Source organism: Aquarana catesbeiana, linkage group LG03 (genome assembly GCF_042186555.1).
Source record: "Aquarana catesbeiana isolate 2022-GZ linkage group LG03, ASM4218655v1, whole genome shotgun sequence".
NCBI classification, from domain to species: domain Eukaryota; kingdom Metazoa; phylum Chordata; class Amphibia; order Anura; family Ranidae; genus Aquarana; species Aquarana catesbeiana.
In genome coordinates, this window is record NC_133326.1 from 88012759 (window position 1) to 88029791 (window position 17033).

General features: G+C 44.0%; 1 protein-coding gene across 1 annotated transcript in view; it reads left to right on the forward strand.

The window, feature by feature from the left end:
• The first annotated feature begins 1246 nt into the window (after positions 1 to 1246).
• The window catches only part of POLR2M (RNA polymerase II subunit M), a 41788-nt gene continuing 26001 nt past the window's right edge, over positions 1247 to 17033 (forward strand). Inside the window, exon 1 of the mRNA XM_073618807.1 lies at positions 1247 to 1461. Coding sequence (XP_073474908.1) covers positions 1349 to 1461 — 113 coding nt within the window. The 5' untranslated portion in view covers positions 1247 to 1348. The remainder of the gene's footprint in view (positions 1462 to 17033) is intronic.

The window sequence follows — 17033 nt, forward strand, 5'->3', positions numbered from 1 at the left end:
CACCGATCTCGGTATTATCAGCTATGTCCAATCACGGCTGATCGCGATGTAAACAGAAAGAGCCGCTGATCGGCTTTTCCCCACTCGTGTCTGACAAACGCCGATCGGCGGCTCTCCTGACAGGGGGGTCTGTGCTGATTGTTTATCAACGCAGCCCCCCTCGGATGCCCACACTAGACCACCAGGGAAGCCGATAGGACCACCAGGGAAGCCCCCAGCATGTGGATGGCCAGGTACATCCCCCATGGCCATCCACATGTGAAAATCAATGCCTAACATATGCCAATCAGTGCCCACAAATGGGCACTGACTGGCACCTCTATGGCACAATAAAAATTAGTGATGCCCAGCAATGCCACCCATCAGTGTCATCAGTGCCACCCATCAGCGCCCATCCGTGCCCACCTATCAGTGCCCATCAGTGAAACCCATAAGTACCCATCAGTGCAGCCTACGAGTGCCCATCGGTGCCACCTATGAGTGCCCATCAGTGCCGCATACCAGTGCCACCTATCAGTGCCCATGAGTGCTGCCTATCAGTGCCCATCATCAGTGCCCATCAGTGCCATGTCATTGGTGCCACCTCATCGGTGCCCATCAGTGCCGCCTTACAGAAAACTTACTTATTTACAAAAAATTTAACAGAAACAAAGAAAAACTTTTTTTTTTTTTTTCAAAATTTTCGGTCCTTTTTTATTTGCTGCGCAAAAAATAAAAATGGCAGAGGTGGCAAATACCACCAAAAGAAAGCTCTATTTGTGGGGAACAAAATGATAAAAAATTTGTTTGGGTACAGTGTAGCATAACTGCGCAATTATCATTCAATTTGCAACAATAGTATTCCTGTATGAACTAGACATAATTGTGTCAACCATAGATTGGTTACGCCTAGAAAGGAAAATAAATTGATAGTTATTGATTTGTATATGGCCATTCCATAGATGTATACATAAGACTTCAGCACTGTTCTGAGGAGAATGGAATCCAGCAAGTGAATGTATTTTCACACAGTGCCTCAGATACACACAAAGCACACACAAGAGCCACACTGGAGGCTGACAGGATTCTTGTCGCGCATGCGCAGTGATAACACACGGGCATTTATTATATACACCGGTTTGCCCTCTATAAACGGAAGTGTCGGGTGTTCTGTCAATCATATAAGCGGGCCGTGACCCGTTCTGTGTATAGTGAAGCAATTCTTTGTGGGTGCGACTGCGATGTATGGTCCCTGTGTGTGTCACTGTGAATAAAGTTTTCCGGTTTTGAATGTGACGCGTTGTTATGGCGGCGCCCGAGCGTAGGTGAGGGGATACCGGCGGTACATTGCCCAGCGGGGGTAAACACGATGACTGCTCCCGGGGGTGGCGGGAAGGCCGGGGCGGTGGGGGATGTTGTCGGGAAGACTGTGGAGGAACTGATGGAGATCCTGGAGAGACAGGAGAAGATCCTCTGTAATCGGTAAGATGTGAGAAGCACATACATGGAGCACCATGTCCTCTCCTCAGTGTTCCTCTCTCTGGACCTCTGTCCTGGCTGGACGTCCATCTGCGCATGCTCACTGCGCCCTCCGTTTATTCCTATGTGAGAGTGGAGTCAGTCAAGGAGCCCACTAGGGGGGTAGTCAGAGTCAGGTATCCATGTAAAGGGGTGATAGGAGTCTTAATAAGTCTACACCTACCTACCCTGCTTCCCTAAGGCTGCATTCACACCTTCCTGTTCTGGGGATGAATCCAGAAATATGTGCTGCTTACTATCACCCCAAAACAGCGAGGAGACGTGTGACAAAACGTGTCAGAATCACTGTACATGTGCTGCGATTCTGTGCTCTGCGACAGCAATTCTACCCCCTGCTGTGCCCAGGGGGCAGCACTGCCCACCGAATCAGTTTTGCTGTGGTTGTTCGGGATTTAGCGGGCGACATAGCACCTCCTCATCGCCTGTCTATTGCCCTCAAAAGTGGATGTAAACAAAGCAGTAGCATTTAGGCCTTGTGTACATTTTCAATTGAGGGGCAATAAAACCCCGCAGCTCAAATATCGCCCCTCAACCACTCCCCCTTTGCTGCTGAGGCTGGGGGGTGTACACATGCCACTATACTTTGCAGCCATGGCAGGAATTGTACCACCTGCCGCGCTCACCGGGTGGTACTGCCCGCCAAGAAGGACCTATTCAGGTTAAAGTGGTAATAACCACTTCCTGCCCACACTGTAGCTGAAAGACGGTTACAGCGTGGGCTTGCTTTGCCAGGAGGGCATATATGGATGTTCTCCCATGATCACACTGCCAGCGCACCACCTGTAACACGTGGGCGGCACGCTCTGTGATCGCTGAGTCCTTCAGGCTCAGCTGATCACAGTGGCCCTTTACCATGTGATCAGCTGATCATGGATGTAAACACAAGCCAGTTATCGGCTTTTCTTTCCTCACACCGACAGCGTTAAGAGAGAAGAAGAGAGCTGATAACAGGCTTGTGTTAAAGGGACATCTACGCTGATTATCAGTGCCTTCTCATCAGTGTTGCACATCAGTGAAGGAGAAAAATTACCTGTTTGCAAATTGTTATAACAAACTATGAAAAAATGTTTTTTTTTTTTTTTTTTTCCAAAATGTTTGGTCTTTTTTTCGTTTGTTTAGCAAAAATAAAAAAACCCAGTGGTGATTAAACAAAAGAAAGCTTTATTTGTGTGAAAACCATGATAAGCATTTCATATGGGTTGGCTTGGGCAGGAAGGGGGTAAACATGTCAGTAGGCAAGTGGTTAAAAGTTCAGCTTAAAAAAACATGTTATACTTACAGTGGTTTTGCACAGGGCAGCCCAGATCCTCTTCTTCTTGGGTCCCCTGCTGGCACTAATGGCTCCTCCGCCTTGACTAGTGCCCCCAATAGCATGCCTCTTGCTATGGGGGCACTGGTGTGTGCATGCTCCCGAGCCCCACTCTATGCATCCATAAGGGCGGCACAGTGGTGTAGTGGGTAGCACTCTCGCCTAGCAGTAAGAAGGGTCGCTGGTTCGAATCCCAACCATGACACTACCTGCCTGGAGTTTGCATGTTCTCCCTGTGCCTGTGTGGGTTTCCTCCGGGTACTCCGGTTTCCTCCCACACTCCAAAGACATGCTGGTAGGTTAATTGGATCCTGTCTAAATTGTCCCTAGTATGTATGAATGTGAGTTAGGGACCTTAGGTTGTAAGCTCCTTGAGGGTAGGGACTTATGTGAATGTACAATGAATATGTAAAGCGCTGTGAAAATTGACGGCGCTATATAAGTACCTGAAATAAATAAAAAATAAGACACACAGAGCCAAGACTTGGCCCCACCCTCACTCTCTCCTCATTGGCTGTGATTGACAGCAGTGGGAGCCAATGGCTCCCGCTGCTGACTCCTCCAGCGAGGAGAGGGAGTCCCTGGACAGCGGAAGCTCCCATGCACATTACAGGATCTTTAGGGGGCTCAGGTCAGTTTTAGGTGGGCTGTGGATGGAATGCATGAAGGTATAAAAAAAAAAAAAGCTTCAGTCTTTACAACCACTTTAATGTGTCACACTGAAACTGCCTCACAACTGCGTACAATGCACGCAGCTGACCAGTATTCAGGCGCTTTTAACAGGTGGAGGGCATGGCCACACACAACACGTACGGGTGTCCAGTATTTAAGGGGTTAAAGCAGTTGGTGAGGAGGTGCTACAACTGCTCCTGATTTCTGTCTATTGCTGTCTGAAGAGCGATCCGAACACAGTTCAACCAGTAAAGCAAATTTAAAGAAGCCCTGTGACATGCAGAGAAATTTGAATGTCCGTTAACCTATTGAAGTAGGGTGCGTTTATGTAAACGCTTTCCAGAACGCTTCTCCTTTGTGTTGGTTTTCTAATGTATGTATTTGTGAACACCGTTGGGGTTGATTTACTAAAACTGGAGAGTGCAATATCTGGTGTAGCTGTGCTTGGAAGCCAATCAGCTTCTAACTTCACCTTGTTCAATTAAGCTTTGGCAACAAAAAAAATCCTGGGAGATGATTGGTTTCTATGCAGAACTGCACCAGATTTTACACTCTCCAGATTTAGTAAACGACCCAGTGTCATCTCGGCTAGTAACAATTTCTAAATGTATCTCAAACATGCTGTGAGCTTCATGTTTGTGGCATCTTTGCAGAGCGTTTACAAAGACATCAATAGAAGCATTTGGGGAGAGGTGAAGCATGCCCAACGACATATGTTGGGTCAGTTTTGGCGTGACATGAAATGCCAAAACTGCAACCATGTGAACAACACTGGTCACTGCAATGCACACAGTTTTGACAGGTGTTTGTGGGGCTTCAAAGACATCTATGGAAGCTGAAGAGCAGACATATCGCCTCCTTACCACATGTCAGAAAAGCCATTCACCTTGAATCGCTTTTCAGAGGGGCAGCATTTGAAGCTAATATGTGCTTACAATAAGGGAAAAAAGTATTTGATCCTCTGCTGATTTTGTACATTTGCCCACTGACAAAGAAATGATCAGTCTATAATTTTAACAAATGAGAGACAGAATAACAAAAAAATATCCAGAAATATCCATTGCAAAAAAAATATAAATTTGATTTTCATTTTAATTGGTGAAATATGTATTTGATCCCCTATCAATCAGGAAGTTTCTGGCTCCCAGGTGTCTTCTATACAGGTAATACCGCATACACACGACTGGACTTTACGTCATACTTTGCCCGACGGACTTTACGACGGACTTTCCAAATGAACGAACTTGCCTACACACGATCAGCCAAAGTCCGACGAATTCGTACGTGATTACGTACGACCGGACTAAAACAAGGAAGTTCATAGCATAGTGTTGGTTTTTGTCCGTCGGTCTAGCATACAGACGAGCGGACTTTTCGACCGGACTCGAGTCCGTCGGATAGATTTGAAACATGTTTCAAATCTAAGTCCGTCAAACTTTTGAGAAAACAAAGTCCGCTGGAGCCCACACACGATCGAATTGTCCGACGAAATCCGGTATGCCAGACCAAGTATGCCGTAAAGCCCAATCGTGTGTACGCGGCATTAGAAGCTGAGATTAAGAAAACACTCTCTCTTAAAGGGAGTGCTCCTAATCTCAGTTTGTTACCTATGTAAAAGACACCTGTCCACGGAAGCAATCAATCAATCAGATTCCAATCTCTCCACCATGGCCAAGACCAAAGAACTGTCTGGGGAAGTCAAGGACAAGATTGTAGACCTACACAAGGCTAGAATGGCCTACAAGACCATCACCAAGCAGCTTGGTGAGAGGGTGACAACAGTTGGTGCGATTATTCGCAAATGAAAGAAACACAAAGTAACTGTCAATCTCCCTCGGTCTGGGGCTCCATGCAAGATCTCACCTTGTGAAGTTTCAGTGATCATGAGAATGGTGAAGAATCGGCCCAGAACTACACAGGAGAATCTTGTCAACGATCTCAAGGCAGCTGGGACCATAGTCGCCAAGAAAACAATTGGTAACACACTACGCTGTGAAGGACTGAAATCCTGCAGCGCCCGCAAGGTCCCCTTGTTCAAGAAAGCACATGTATAGGCCCGTCTGAATTTTGCTAATGAGCTTCTGAATGATTCAGAGGAAAACTGGGTGAAAGTGTTGTGGACAGATGAAACCAAAATCAAGCTCTTTGGCATCAACTCAACTCGCTGTGTTTGGAGGAGGAGGAATGCTGCCTATGACCCTAAGAACACCATCCCCACCGTGAAACATTATGTTTTGGGGGTGTTTTTCTGCTAAGGGGACAGGACAACTTCACCGCATCAAAGGGACAATGGACGGGGCCATTTACAGTTAAATCCCTCAGCCAGGACATTGAAAATGGGTTGTGGATGGGTATTCCAGCAGGACAATGACCCAAAACACACAGGACCAAGGCAACAATGGAGTGGCTCAAGAAGAAGTGCATTAAGTTCCTGGAGTGGCCTAGCCAGTCTCCAGACCTTAATCCCATGGAAAATATGTGGAGGGAGCGGAAGGCTCGAGTTGCCAAACATCAGCCTCAATCTTAAAGCGGGGGTCCACCTATCTATCGTTTTTTTTTTTTTAGTTCATTCACAAACTTTTCTTCTCAGCATTACATACTCACATATTGTGTGTAATATGTCCGCCTGTGTCAGATTTCGTCGGAAAGAATAACTTATATTATTCACTGCAGGCGGTTTCCATCTTCATTGTGGGCATTTGAAGCCCACAAGCATTTATTTCCTGGATGTGGTGAATGCTGTGCTCCCAGCATTCACCGCTCGTTCCCGCACATGCTCAGTGGCATCCTGGGAAGCCTGAGACTAGCTCCCTGGAGTCTGGGAGAGGCTAGAAACACGCCTACTCCCACGGGAGGAGAACCAGGAAGTGCAAAGACAAATAGAAAAATAAAAGGTAATTATGGCGACTTAAATTTTTTTAAACGGCATGTCAGCATCTAGGCAAGGAAGAGAATACATACAGATATTGTTCAAAATTTGGGTGGAACCCCGCTTTAATTACTTGGAGAGGATCTGCAGAGAGGAGTGGGACAAAATTCCTCTTGAGATGTGTGCAAACCTGGCGGCCAACTACAAGAAATGTCTGACCTCTGTGATTGCCAACAAGGGTTTTGCCACTAAGTACTAAGTCATGTTTTGCGAAGGGGTCAAATACTTATTTTACTCAAAATGCAAATCAATGTATAACTTTTTTGAAATACGTTTTTCTGGATTTTTTTTTTTTTTTTTTTTTACTGTTAAAATAAACTTACCCTTAGTATTATAGACTAATCATTTCTTTGTCAGGGGGCAAACATAAAAAATCAGCAAGAGATCAAATACTTTTTTCCCTCACTGTAGCCTAAGTGCTCACTGACTTGTGTGGCTGCCCCTCCTAAAAGCGATTCACGGTGGATGGCTTTTCAGAGGTGTTTGACAGGTGGTAAGGAGGCGATATACTGTATCTCCTCTTCAGTGCCTGATTTCACCATTGTATGCAGTTGTGAAGAGGCCTTCATAGACCTGCATTGTTGTGTTCAGCACTGATGACGCTCACTGAACATACTGTTTCATTTTTGCTGCGGCTGTGAAGCCCACCACCACAGCTACGGCATGTGTGCAGCCCGAGCCGCTGCATGTCTGTGTTTAGGTGGGCGTTTGGGACTGTGAAACCCCACCTTAGACACCTGGTTTTACCGCCCCTAGCTCCATGTGAACAAGCCCTAAGGCCTGGTTCACATATGTGCATTGTTTTAATGGACTGCTCTACCCACAAGACACGTGTTTAAAGAAGTACCTGACCCTTTTTTTTAACTAACACCACACCGAACCGCTTGGTGCTGTAGCAACATGCAGTTTGGTGTGCATAAAACCATGTAGTGTATTTATTTATTACAGTTACTTATAAAGCGCATCGATTTACGCATCGCTTCACATTTGTATTGTACATTCACATCAGTCTCTACCCTCTAGGAGCTTTCAATCTAAGATCCCTGAAGGCCCCTTTCCACACAGGAGTCTGTTGAAGTCCACCTGCATAGCAGGGAATCCGTGTGCTGATCCCTGCTGAACAGGCGGATGGCTGGTCCGTGTCTGTTTCACGTATACAACACGGACACAGCCCACTCACCTCTATGGGCGGTCAGATGTAAACAGACCACCTGTTTTCCCTCTGTTTTTAGCAGATTGAATGTCGACGGGTTTAAGGCCTCATGTACACTGCTGCTGGTAAACGGACGTTTAGGATTAGTTGGGCATTTTTTTCAACTGCTCCTGAACTCTCCTCTGTTATCTTATCAATACATGTACACAGGGTCGTTTATAGTTGTCTCTAGGCTTTTTTTTTTTTTTTTTTTTTTGTTTTGAATGCAAAATAATGGGTTCAGAAGCTGAGTTTAGAGGCATTTCAAGCGGCAAACGCGGTAACTAGCGTTTAGCCGTGTTTCGTTTATAGGCGTTTTTAGTTTTTGACTATTTTGAAGGAAAAAACGTTTCTAAATGCAAACGTGGCAAAACGTTGCTAAACGCAACATATAAACAATGAAAAACGAACGTTTTAAATGTGGGTTTCTATCTGTCAAGTTAAACCATTTAGGAGAGGTTGTAAAAACGTCCCGTGTACATAAAGCCTAAATGGACACACGTCTGTTTACACCCGTCGCTCTGTTTAATCGTTCAGTTCTCAGCGCAGAGTCGCTGGGGGACAGATGCAGCATCGGTCCGATGCTGCATCCACCTAGGTAAGTATGATGGGTTAAAAAACAAATACTTCTCTTTTAACCTCCCTGACGGTTTTCCCGAGTGTGGCTCGGGGTTAAATTTCAGTACCATTAGCGGTAACCACAAGCCACACTCGGGATTGCATTGCAGGATCGTGTTGAGGTGTACTTACCTTGTCCCCAGGATCCTGCGATGTCCCCCCACTGTGTCTACGGGTTCTGTCCTCCGCCCGATGCCTCTTTGTGCCGGGCTCCATTCCCTGCAAGTGTCGCGACGCATGGGGGCAGAGCCCAGCGGCAAATTCAAAACATTTAAAAATCATACATACAGTATAGTGTAATCTTACAGATTACATTACTAAAAGAAATTTTTTCACATCCCTTTTGTCCCCAGTGCTTTGTCCAATGCCCTGCATGCAGTTTTATATGATAAAAAAAAAAACTATATATATATATATATATATATATATATATATATATATATATATATATATATATATATATATATATATATATATATAGCTCTGTTCTTTCTGCCTGGAAACTGGAGATTGTCCATAGCAACCAAAAAGTGTCCCTTTACGTCAAAAGTGGTTGTAGACCAGCTAGAAAACAGCGATAGTAAATTAGAACACTCAGGAAATCTAGGCTCAAAGGGTCTAGTATGCATTCTAGAGAGGACTCAATTTTTTGAGTAGGTAGTGTATCACCTAGATAACCACTAGAGGTCCCCAGAGTAGTGGTGGGGTGTGACTCTAGGAGGTGTCAGCCTGGCCTACGCCAGTGTGGGTTATCTTTGGGAAGTAGGGGCTCAGATATAAATAGTATTATTAGGAGTCTGCTGGGATTGTCATGAAAGTATCTGAAAAGCAAGCCACAGCAAAGATGTTGTCTGTAAGGCTCTGTGTAGTCTCCCTGGCGGTATGATTATGTCAGATTTTTGCGTCTCAAAGTGGTACAATTATTTTGCATAGAAATTTGGCGTTTTATATTGTAGGCCTGTAATTCTTAGCAATAACACACTTAAATCTGTCCAAACAAGAGTCTAGTAGACAACCCGGGTATGATAAAGTTTGAAACACAAAATCATAAATTATAATACAGTGGAACCTCGGTTTGCGAGTAACGCGGTTAACGAGTGTTTCGCAAAACGAGCACTGTATTTCTAAAAATCCTAACTCGGTTTACGAGCAGGATTCAGGCCAAAAGCGGTGTGCAGTACCGCTTTTGGCCTGAGGTGGGGGGCCCCGGAGCCGAACAGCGGCGATTGTCAGCGTTCGGAAAGCACCGAGGACAGTTTGGCTGACCTTGGCAAACCTCGGAGAGGCTCGTGAACGGAGTCTTTCCGAGGTTTGCCGAAGTGTGCTTGGGCCTTTTCGGTCATTTCCAAGGCTCTCCGGCGCCCCCCCGTCTCTGGCCGCATGTGGTATTGCATCCCATTGAAGTCAATGCGGTACAAATTATTTTAATTTCCATTGACTTCAATGGGAAAACTCACTTTGATATGCGAATACTTTGGATTATGAGCATACTCCTCGAACGGATTATGCTCGTAATCCGAGGTTCCACTGTACCCTCCCTTTTTTTTTTTTTTTTTTTTCTGAGAATTCTGAAAGTTTAATTCATAAAGGCAGCAATTATCCCATATGGGCATATATTTAGTATATCCCTTATGTTGAGTAATATTTCGTACTGCTTCCCATACTCTGTGAATCAATTAGAAAGTAGGGAACCTTTTTTTTTTCTATTAGGAAAATGGTAAGCTACTATTAGATATTTTTTAAATTGAGATGCTATTATGTTTTGTATAGGGTCCTCCACGTCCACTACCTCCCAACCATGCCAATGTTGTAATTGTGATGCAATAAAATATAATCTTGCATTAGGTATCGTGATTCCCCCCCCCCCTTATCAATAGGTTGTTGTAATATTTCTAATCTAATTCTAGGTTTTCCTCCCCTCCACACAAAATCCCTGAAAACTGAACCATTGGTTCTAAATTAATCGTAACGTCAACCATATGGGACAATTATGCAATACATATAACAACTGGGGCATCCACACCATCTTCACCAGATTCGTCATCCCTACCATGGACAATGGAAATTTGCCCCATGTTTTACTCAATTGTCTAAATTTAACAATAAGAGGGAGTATATTCCTATCTGTGTATTCAGTAACATTCAATGTAATTATCACACCCAAGTACAGTGGGGACGGAAAGTATTCAGACCCCCTTAAATTTTTCACTCTTTGTTATATTGCAGCCATTTGCTAAAATCATTTAAGTTCATTTTGTTCCTCATTAATGTACACACAGCACCCCATATTGACAGAAAAACACAGAATTGTTGACATTTTTGCAGATTTATTAAAAAAGAAAAACTGAAATATCACATGGTCCTAAGTATTCAGACACTTTGCTGTGACACTCATATATTTAACTCAGGTGCTGCCCATTTCTTCTGATCATCCTTGAGATGGTTCTACACCTTCATTTTGAGTCCAGCTGTGTTTGATTATACTGATTGGACTTGATTAGGAAAGTCACACACCTGTCTATATAAGACCTTACAGCTCACAGTGCATGTCAGAGCAAATGAGAATCATGAGGTCAAAGGAACTGCCTGAAGAGCTCAGAGACAGAATTGTATCAAGGCACAGATCTGGCCAAGGTTACAAAAAAATTTCTGCTGCACTTAAGGTTCCTAAGAGCACAGTGGGCCTCCATAATCCTTAAATGGAAGACGTTTGGGACGACCAGACCCCTTCCTAGAGCTGGCCGTCTGGCCAAACTGAGCTATCGGGGGAGAAGAGCCTTGGTGAGAGAGGTAAAGAAGAATCTAAAGATCACTGTGGCTGAGCTCCAGAGATGCAGATGGGAGAAAGTCAACCATCACTGCAGCCCTCCACCAGTCGGGGCTTCATGGCAGAGTGGCCCGACGGAAGCCTCTCCTCAGTGCAAGACACATAAAAGCCCGCATAGAGTTTGCTAAAAAAAACACCTGATGGACTCCAAGATGGTGAGAAATAAGATTCTCTGGTCTGATGAGACCAAGATAGAACTTTTTGGCCTTAATTCTAAGCGGTATGTGTGGAGAAAACCAGGCACTGCTCATCACCTGTCCAATACAGTCCCAACAGTGAAGCATGGTGGTGGCAGCATCATGCTGTGGTGGTGTTTTTCAGCTGCAGGGACAGGACGACTGGTTGCAATCGAGGGAAAGATGAATGCGGCCAAGTACAGGGATATCCTGGACGAAAACCTTCTCCAGAGTGCTCAGGACCTCAGACTGGGCCGAAGGTTTACCTTCCAACAAGACAATGACCCTAAGCACACAGCTAAAATAACGAAGGAGTGGCTTCACAACAACTCCGTGACTGTTCTTGAATGGCCCAGCCAGAGCCCTGACTTAAACCCAATTGAGCATCTCTGAAGAGACCTAAAAATGGCTGTCCACCAATGTTTACCATCCAACCTGACAGACCTGGAGAGGATCTGCAAATCCAGGTGTGAAAAACTTGTTGCATCTTTCCCAAAAAGACTCATGGCTGTATTAGATCAAAAGGGTGCTTCTACTAAATACTGAGCAAAGGGTCTGAATACTTAGGACCATGTGATATTTCAGTTTTTCTTTTTTAATAAATCTGCAAAAATGTCAACAATTCTGTGTTTTTCTGTCAATATGGGGTGCTGTGTGTACATTAATGAGGAAAAAAATGAGCTTAAATGATTTTAGCAAATGGCTGCAATATAACAAAGAGTGAAAAATTTAAGGGGGTCTGAATATTTTCCGTCCCCACTGTATTTAAATGATGTAACCAGGGCCATCTGATGAGTCTGGTGCGGATGTCCCTCTTGCTCAGGGTCCACAAGCAGCATTACCAATTTGTCCCAGTTAATATTAAATCCTGAAAAGGATCCATTCAAGTCTATCAAGAACATAACTGCAGACATGGATGGACCCGTAATCCCCCAAAAACACTAAAGCATCATCTGCATAGAGTGCTATCTTATCTTCACCTGTAGATCTATGGAATCCCACAATATTTATAGACGCGCCAATAGCCTTGGCCAATGGTTCAATGGCCAGAGCAAAAAGAAGCGGGGATAGGGGACATCCCTGCCCCGTTCCTCTGGTCAACAGGAAAGGGGCCGATACACATCCATTAACCTCTACCCTTGCGCTTGGGGAGTCATACAAAAGTTGTATCCATTTAATAAACGCATAACATGCACATGAAATTTAATGGCATCCCAGTCTTAGTCCGTAGGGTTCAATATTGGGTTGGCCCACCCTTTGCAGCTATAACAGCTTCAACTCTTCTGGGAAGGGGCTGTCTACAAGGTTTAGGAGTGTTTATATGGGAATGTTTGACCATTGTTCCAGAAGCACATTTGTAAGGTCAAGCACTGATGTTGGACGAGAAGGCCTGACTCGCAGTCTCTGCTCTAATTCATCCCAAAGGTGTTCTATTGGGTTAAGGTCAGGACACTGCGCAGGCCAGTCAAGTTTCCTCCGCCCCAAACTCTTTCATCCCCGTCTTTATAGGCCTTGTTTGTGCAGAGGTGCACAGTCATGTTGGAACAGGAAGGGGCCATCCCCAAACTATTCCCACAAAGTTGGGAGCATGAAATTGTCCAAAATGTCTTGGTATGCTGATGCCTTAGGAGTTCCCTTCACTGAACGAAACGGCCAAGCCGAAACCATAATCTGGTCTCCACAAAATGATTTGGACCAGTGCACAAAGCAAGGGCCATAAAGACATAGAAGAGCAAGTTTGGGGTAGAGGAACTTGACTGGCCTGCACAGAGTCCTGACCTCAACCCGATTAAAACACCTTTGGGATAAATCAGAGCAGAGGCTGTGAGCCAGGCCTTCTCATCTACATCAGTGCCTGACCTCACAAATGCGCTTCTGGAAGAATGGTGAAACCTTCCCATAGACACACTCCTAAAACTTGCAGACAGCCTTCCCAGAAGAGTTAAAGCTGTTATAGCTGCAAAGGGTGGGCCAACACAATATTGAACCCTACGCTCCAAGACTAGGATGCCTTTAAAGTTCATGTGCGTATAAAGGCAGGTGTCACAATACTTTTGACAATGCGATGGATGGATGGATGGATGGATGGATGGATGATGATTTGATTCCCTGCAGATTTTGTAAGTTTGCCCACTTACAAAGAAATTAAGGGTCTATAATTTTATCATAGGTGTATTTTTTAAATGATCGAGACAGAATATCAACCAAAAATCCAGAAAAAACACATGATTCCAATGTTTTATAAACTAAGTTGCAGTTCAGTGAGTAAAATAAGTATTAAAACATGACTTAGTACTTGGTGGAGAAGCCCTTGTTGGCAAGCACAGAGGTAAAGGTGGTGACCAGGTTTGCACACATCTCAGGAGCGATTTTGGTCCTCTCTTCTTTACAGATCTTCTCTAAATCCTTAAGGTTTCTTGGCTGTCTCTTGGCAGCGCGAAGTTTCAGCTCAACCCCATACATTTTTCTATAGGATAAAGATCTGGAGACTAACTAGACCATTCAATGACCTTAATGTTCTTCTTCTTGAGCCATTCCTTTGTTGCCTTGGCGGTATGTTTTGGGTCATTGTCATGCTGGAAAACCCATCCACGACCCATCTTTAGTGTTCAGGGTGAGGGAAGAAGGTTCTCAACCAAGATTTTACAATACATGGCCCCGTCCATTGGCCCCTCGATGTGGCAAAGCTAGCCTGTACCTTTTAGCAGAGAAACCGCCCCAAATCATCATGTTTCCACCTCCATTCTTAACTGTAGGGATGGTGTTCTTAGGGTCATAGTCAGCATTTTTGGTGTCAGGATGATTGAAGCGCATTATTTCTATTATTACATTGTAATATAAGATGAAATAGGTCAACCATAATGCAGAATCAGTGGGACCCCTGAGTGTGTCATCAGCCACCGTCGCTTGCTGCCAGATGCGGATTGTCACTTGTCGGTGGCTGTGTCGAAGAGTGAGGCGAGCAGTGAGAGATTATGTAATCTCTCTGCTACCCACGGCTGCACAGTGGGGGCAGAACTGCGGCGATGCAGGGCGGGCGTTAAGAGATGTCATCTCTCTGTTTGCTCACCTGCCAGCCCGCTCACTGGCCGCTGCTTTCATGGCCCAGCTGCAGAGAGGCCATGGCTCCGTATGGGTTGGGGCCCCTGATTTAGATGTTCATTGGCATGACTGTACATGTGCCTTTTTGAGGAGGGGGCCGTGTTTCTTTTTAAGTGGGCAGGCTTACAAAATCTGCAGGGGATCAAATAATTATTTTCCCGTGTGTGTATGTGATTAAAAAAAAAAAAATATATATATATATATATATATATATATATATATATATATATATATATATATATATATATATATATATATATATATATATATATATATATATATATATATACATATACATATACATACACTTTCCGTCCCATATTTTATATATATAAAATATGGGACGGAGAGTATTCAGACTCCCTTAAATTTTTCACTCTTTGTTATATTGCAGCCATTTGCTAAAATCATTCAAGTTCATTTTTTTCCTCATTAATGTACACACAGCACTCCATATTGACAGAAAAACACAGAATTGTTGACATTTTTGCAGATTTATTAAAAAAAGAAAAACTGAAATATCACATGGTCCTAAGTATTCAGACCCTTTGCTCAGTATTTAGTAGAAGCACACTTTTGATCTAATACAGCCATGAGTCTTTTTGGGAAAGATGCAACAAGTTTTTCACACCTGGATTTGGGGATCCTCGGCCATTCCTCCTTGCAGATCCTCTCCAGTTCTGTCAGGTTGGATGGTAAACGTTGGTGGACAGCCATTTTTAGGTCTCTCCAGAGATGCTCAATTGGGTTTAAGTCAGGGCTCTGGCTGGGTCATTCAAGAACAGTCACGGAGTTGTCGTGAAGCCACTCCTTCGTTATTTTAGCTGTGTGCTTAAGGTCATTGTCTTGTTGGAAGGTAAACCTTCGGCCCAGTCTGAGGTCCTGAGTACTCCTGGAGAAGGTTTTCGTCCAGGATATCCCTGTGCTTGGCCGCATTAATCTTTCCCTCGATTGCAACCAGTCGTCCTGTCCCTGCAGCTGAAAAACATCCCCACGGCATGATGCTGCCACCACCATGCTTCACTGTTGGGACTGTATTGGACAGGTGATGAGCAGTGCCTGGTTTTCTCCATACATACCGCTTAGAATTAACACCAAAAAGTTCTATCTTGGTCTCAGATCAGAGAATCTTATTTCTCATCATCTTGGAGTCCTTCATGTGTTTGTTTTTTTTTTTTAGCAAACTCCATGCAGGCTTTTATGTGTTTTGCACTGAGGAGAGGCTTCCGTTGGGCCACTCTGCCATAAAGCCCCGACTGGTGGAGGGCTGCAGTGATGGTTGACTTTCTACAACTTTCTCCCATCTCCCGACTGCATCTCTGGAGCTCAGCCACAGTGATCTTTGGGTTCTTCTTTACCTCTCTCACCAAGGCTCTTCTCCCCGATAGCTCAGTTTGGCTGGACGGCCAGCTCTAGGAAGGGTTCTGGTTGTCCCAAACGTCTTCCATTTAAGGATTATGGAGTCCCACTGTGCTCTCAGGAACCTTAAGTGCAGCAGGAATTTTTTTGTAACCTTGGCCAGATCTGTGCCTTGCCACAATTCTGTCTCTGAGCTCTTCAGGCAGTTCCTTTAAACCTCATGATTCTCATTTGCTCTGATATGCACTGTGAGCTGTAAGATCTTATATAGACAGGTGTGTGGCTTTCCTAATCAAGTCCAATCAGTATAATCAAACACAGCTGGACTCCGATGAAGGTGTAGAACCATCTCAAGGACGATCAGAAGAAATGGACAGCACCTGAGTTAAATATATAAGTGTCACAGAAAAGGGTCTGAATACTTAGGACCATGTGATATTTCAGTTTTTCTTTTTTAATAAATCTGCAAAAATGTCAACAATTCTGTGTTTTTCTGTTAATATGGGGTGCTGTGTGTAAATTAATGAGGAAAAAAATGAAGTTCAAATGATTTTAGCAAATGGCTGCAATATAACAAAGAGTGAAAAATTTAAGGGGGTCTTAATACTTTCCGTCCCCACTGTACTTGGGTGTGATAATTACATTGAATGTTACTGAATATACAGATAGGAATATACTCCCTCTTATTGTTAAATTTAGACAATTGAGTAAAACATGGGACAAATTTCCATTGTCCATGGTATGGATGACGAATCTGGTGAAGATGGTGTGGATGCCCCAGTATGTCAGTATTTTGTTGAACCACCTTTTGCTTTAATTATAGCCTCTAGTCTGTTAGGACATGTCTCTACTAACTTAACAGATCTAGACTTTGCAATATATGCCAACTCTTCTATGCAGAACTGCTCAAGTTCAGTTAAATTTGATAGTGACCATTTGTAGACTGCAGTCTTCAAGTCATTCCACATATTTTCAATGGGTTTTAAGTCTGGGCTGTGATTAGGCCATGCAAGGACTTTTACCCTTTTCTCCTTCAACCACTGTGTGGTCATTTTTGCTGTGTGCTTTGGGCCATTTTTATGTTGGAAGGTAAACTTTCTTCCCATTGACAATTTTTCTGGCAGAGGGCAGTAGATCTTCCTCAAGAATTTGATGGCATTTTGCCCCATCCATTTTTCCTTCCATCCTGACAAGTTCTCAAGTCCCTGCTGCAGAGACACACCCCCATAACAGGATATTACCCCCTCCGTGCTTTACTGTAGGAATGGTGTTAATTGGATGTTGAGCTGTATTGGTTTTCAGACAGACATCGTTTGGTGTTGAGGCCAAAT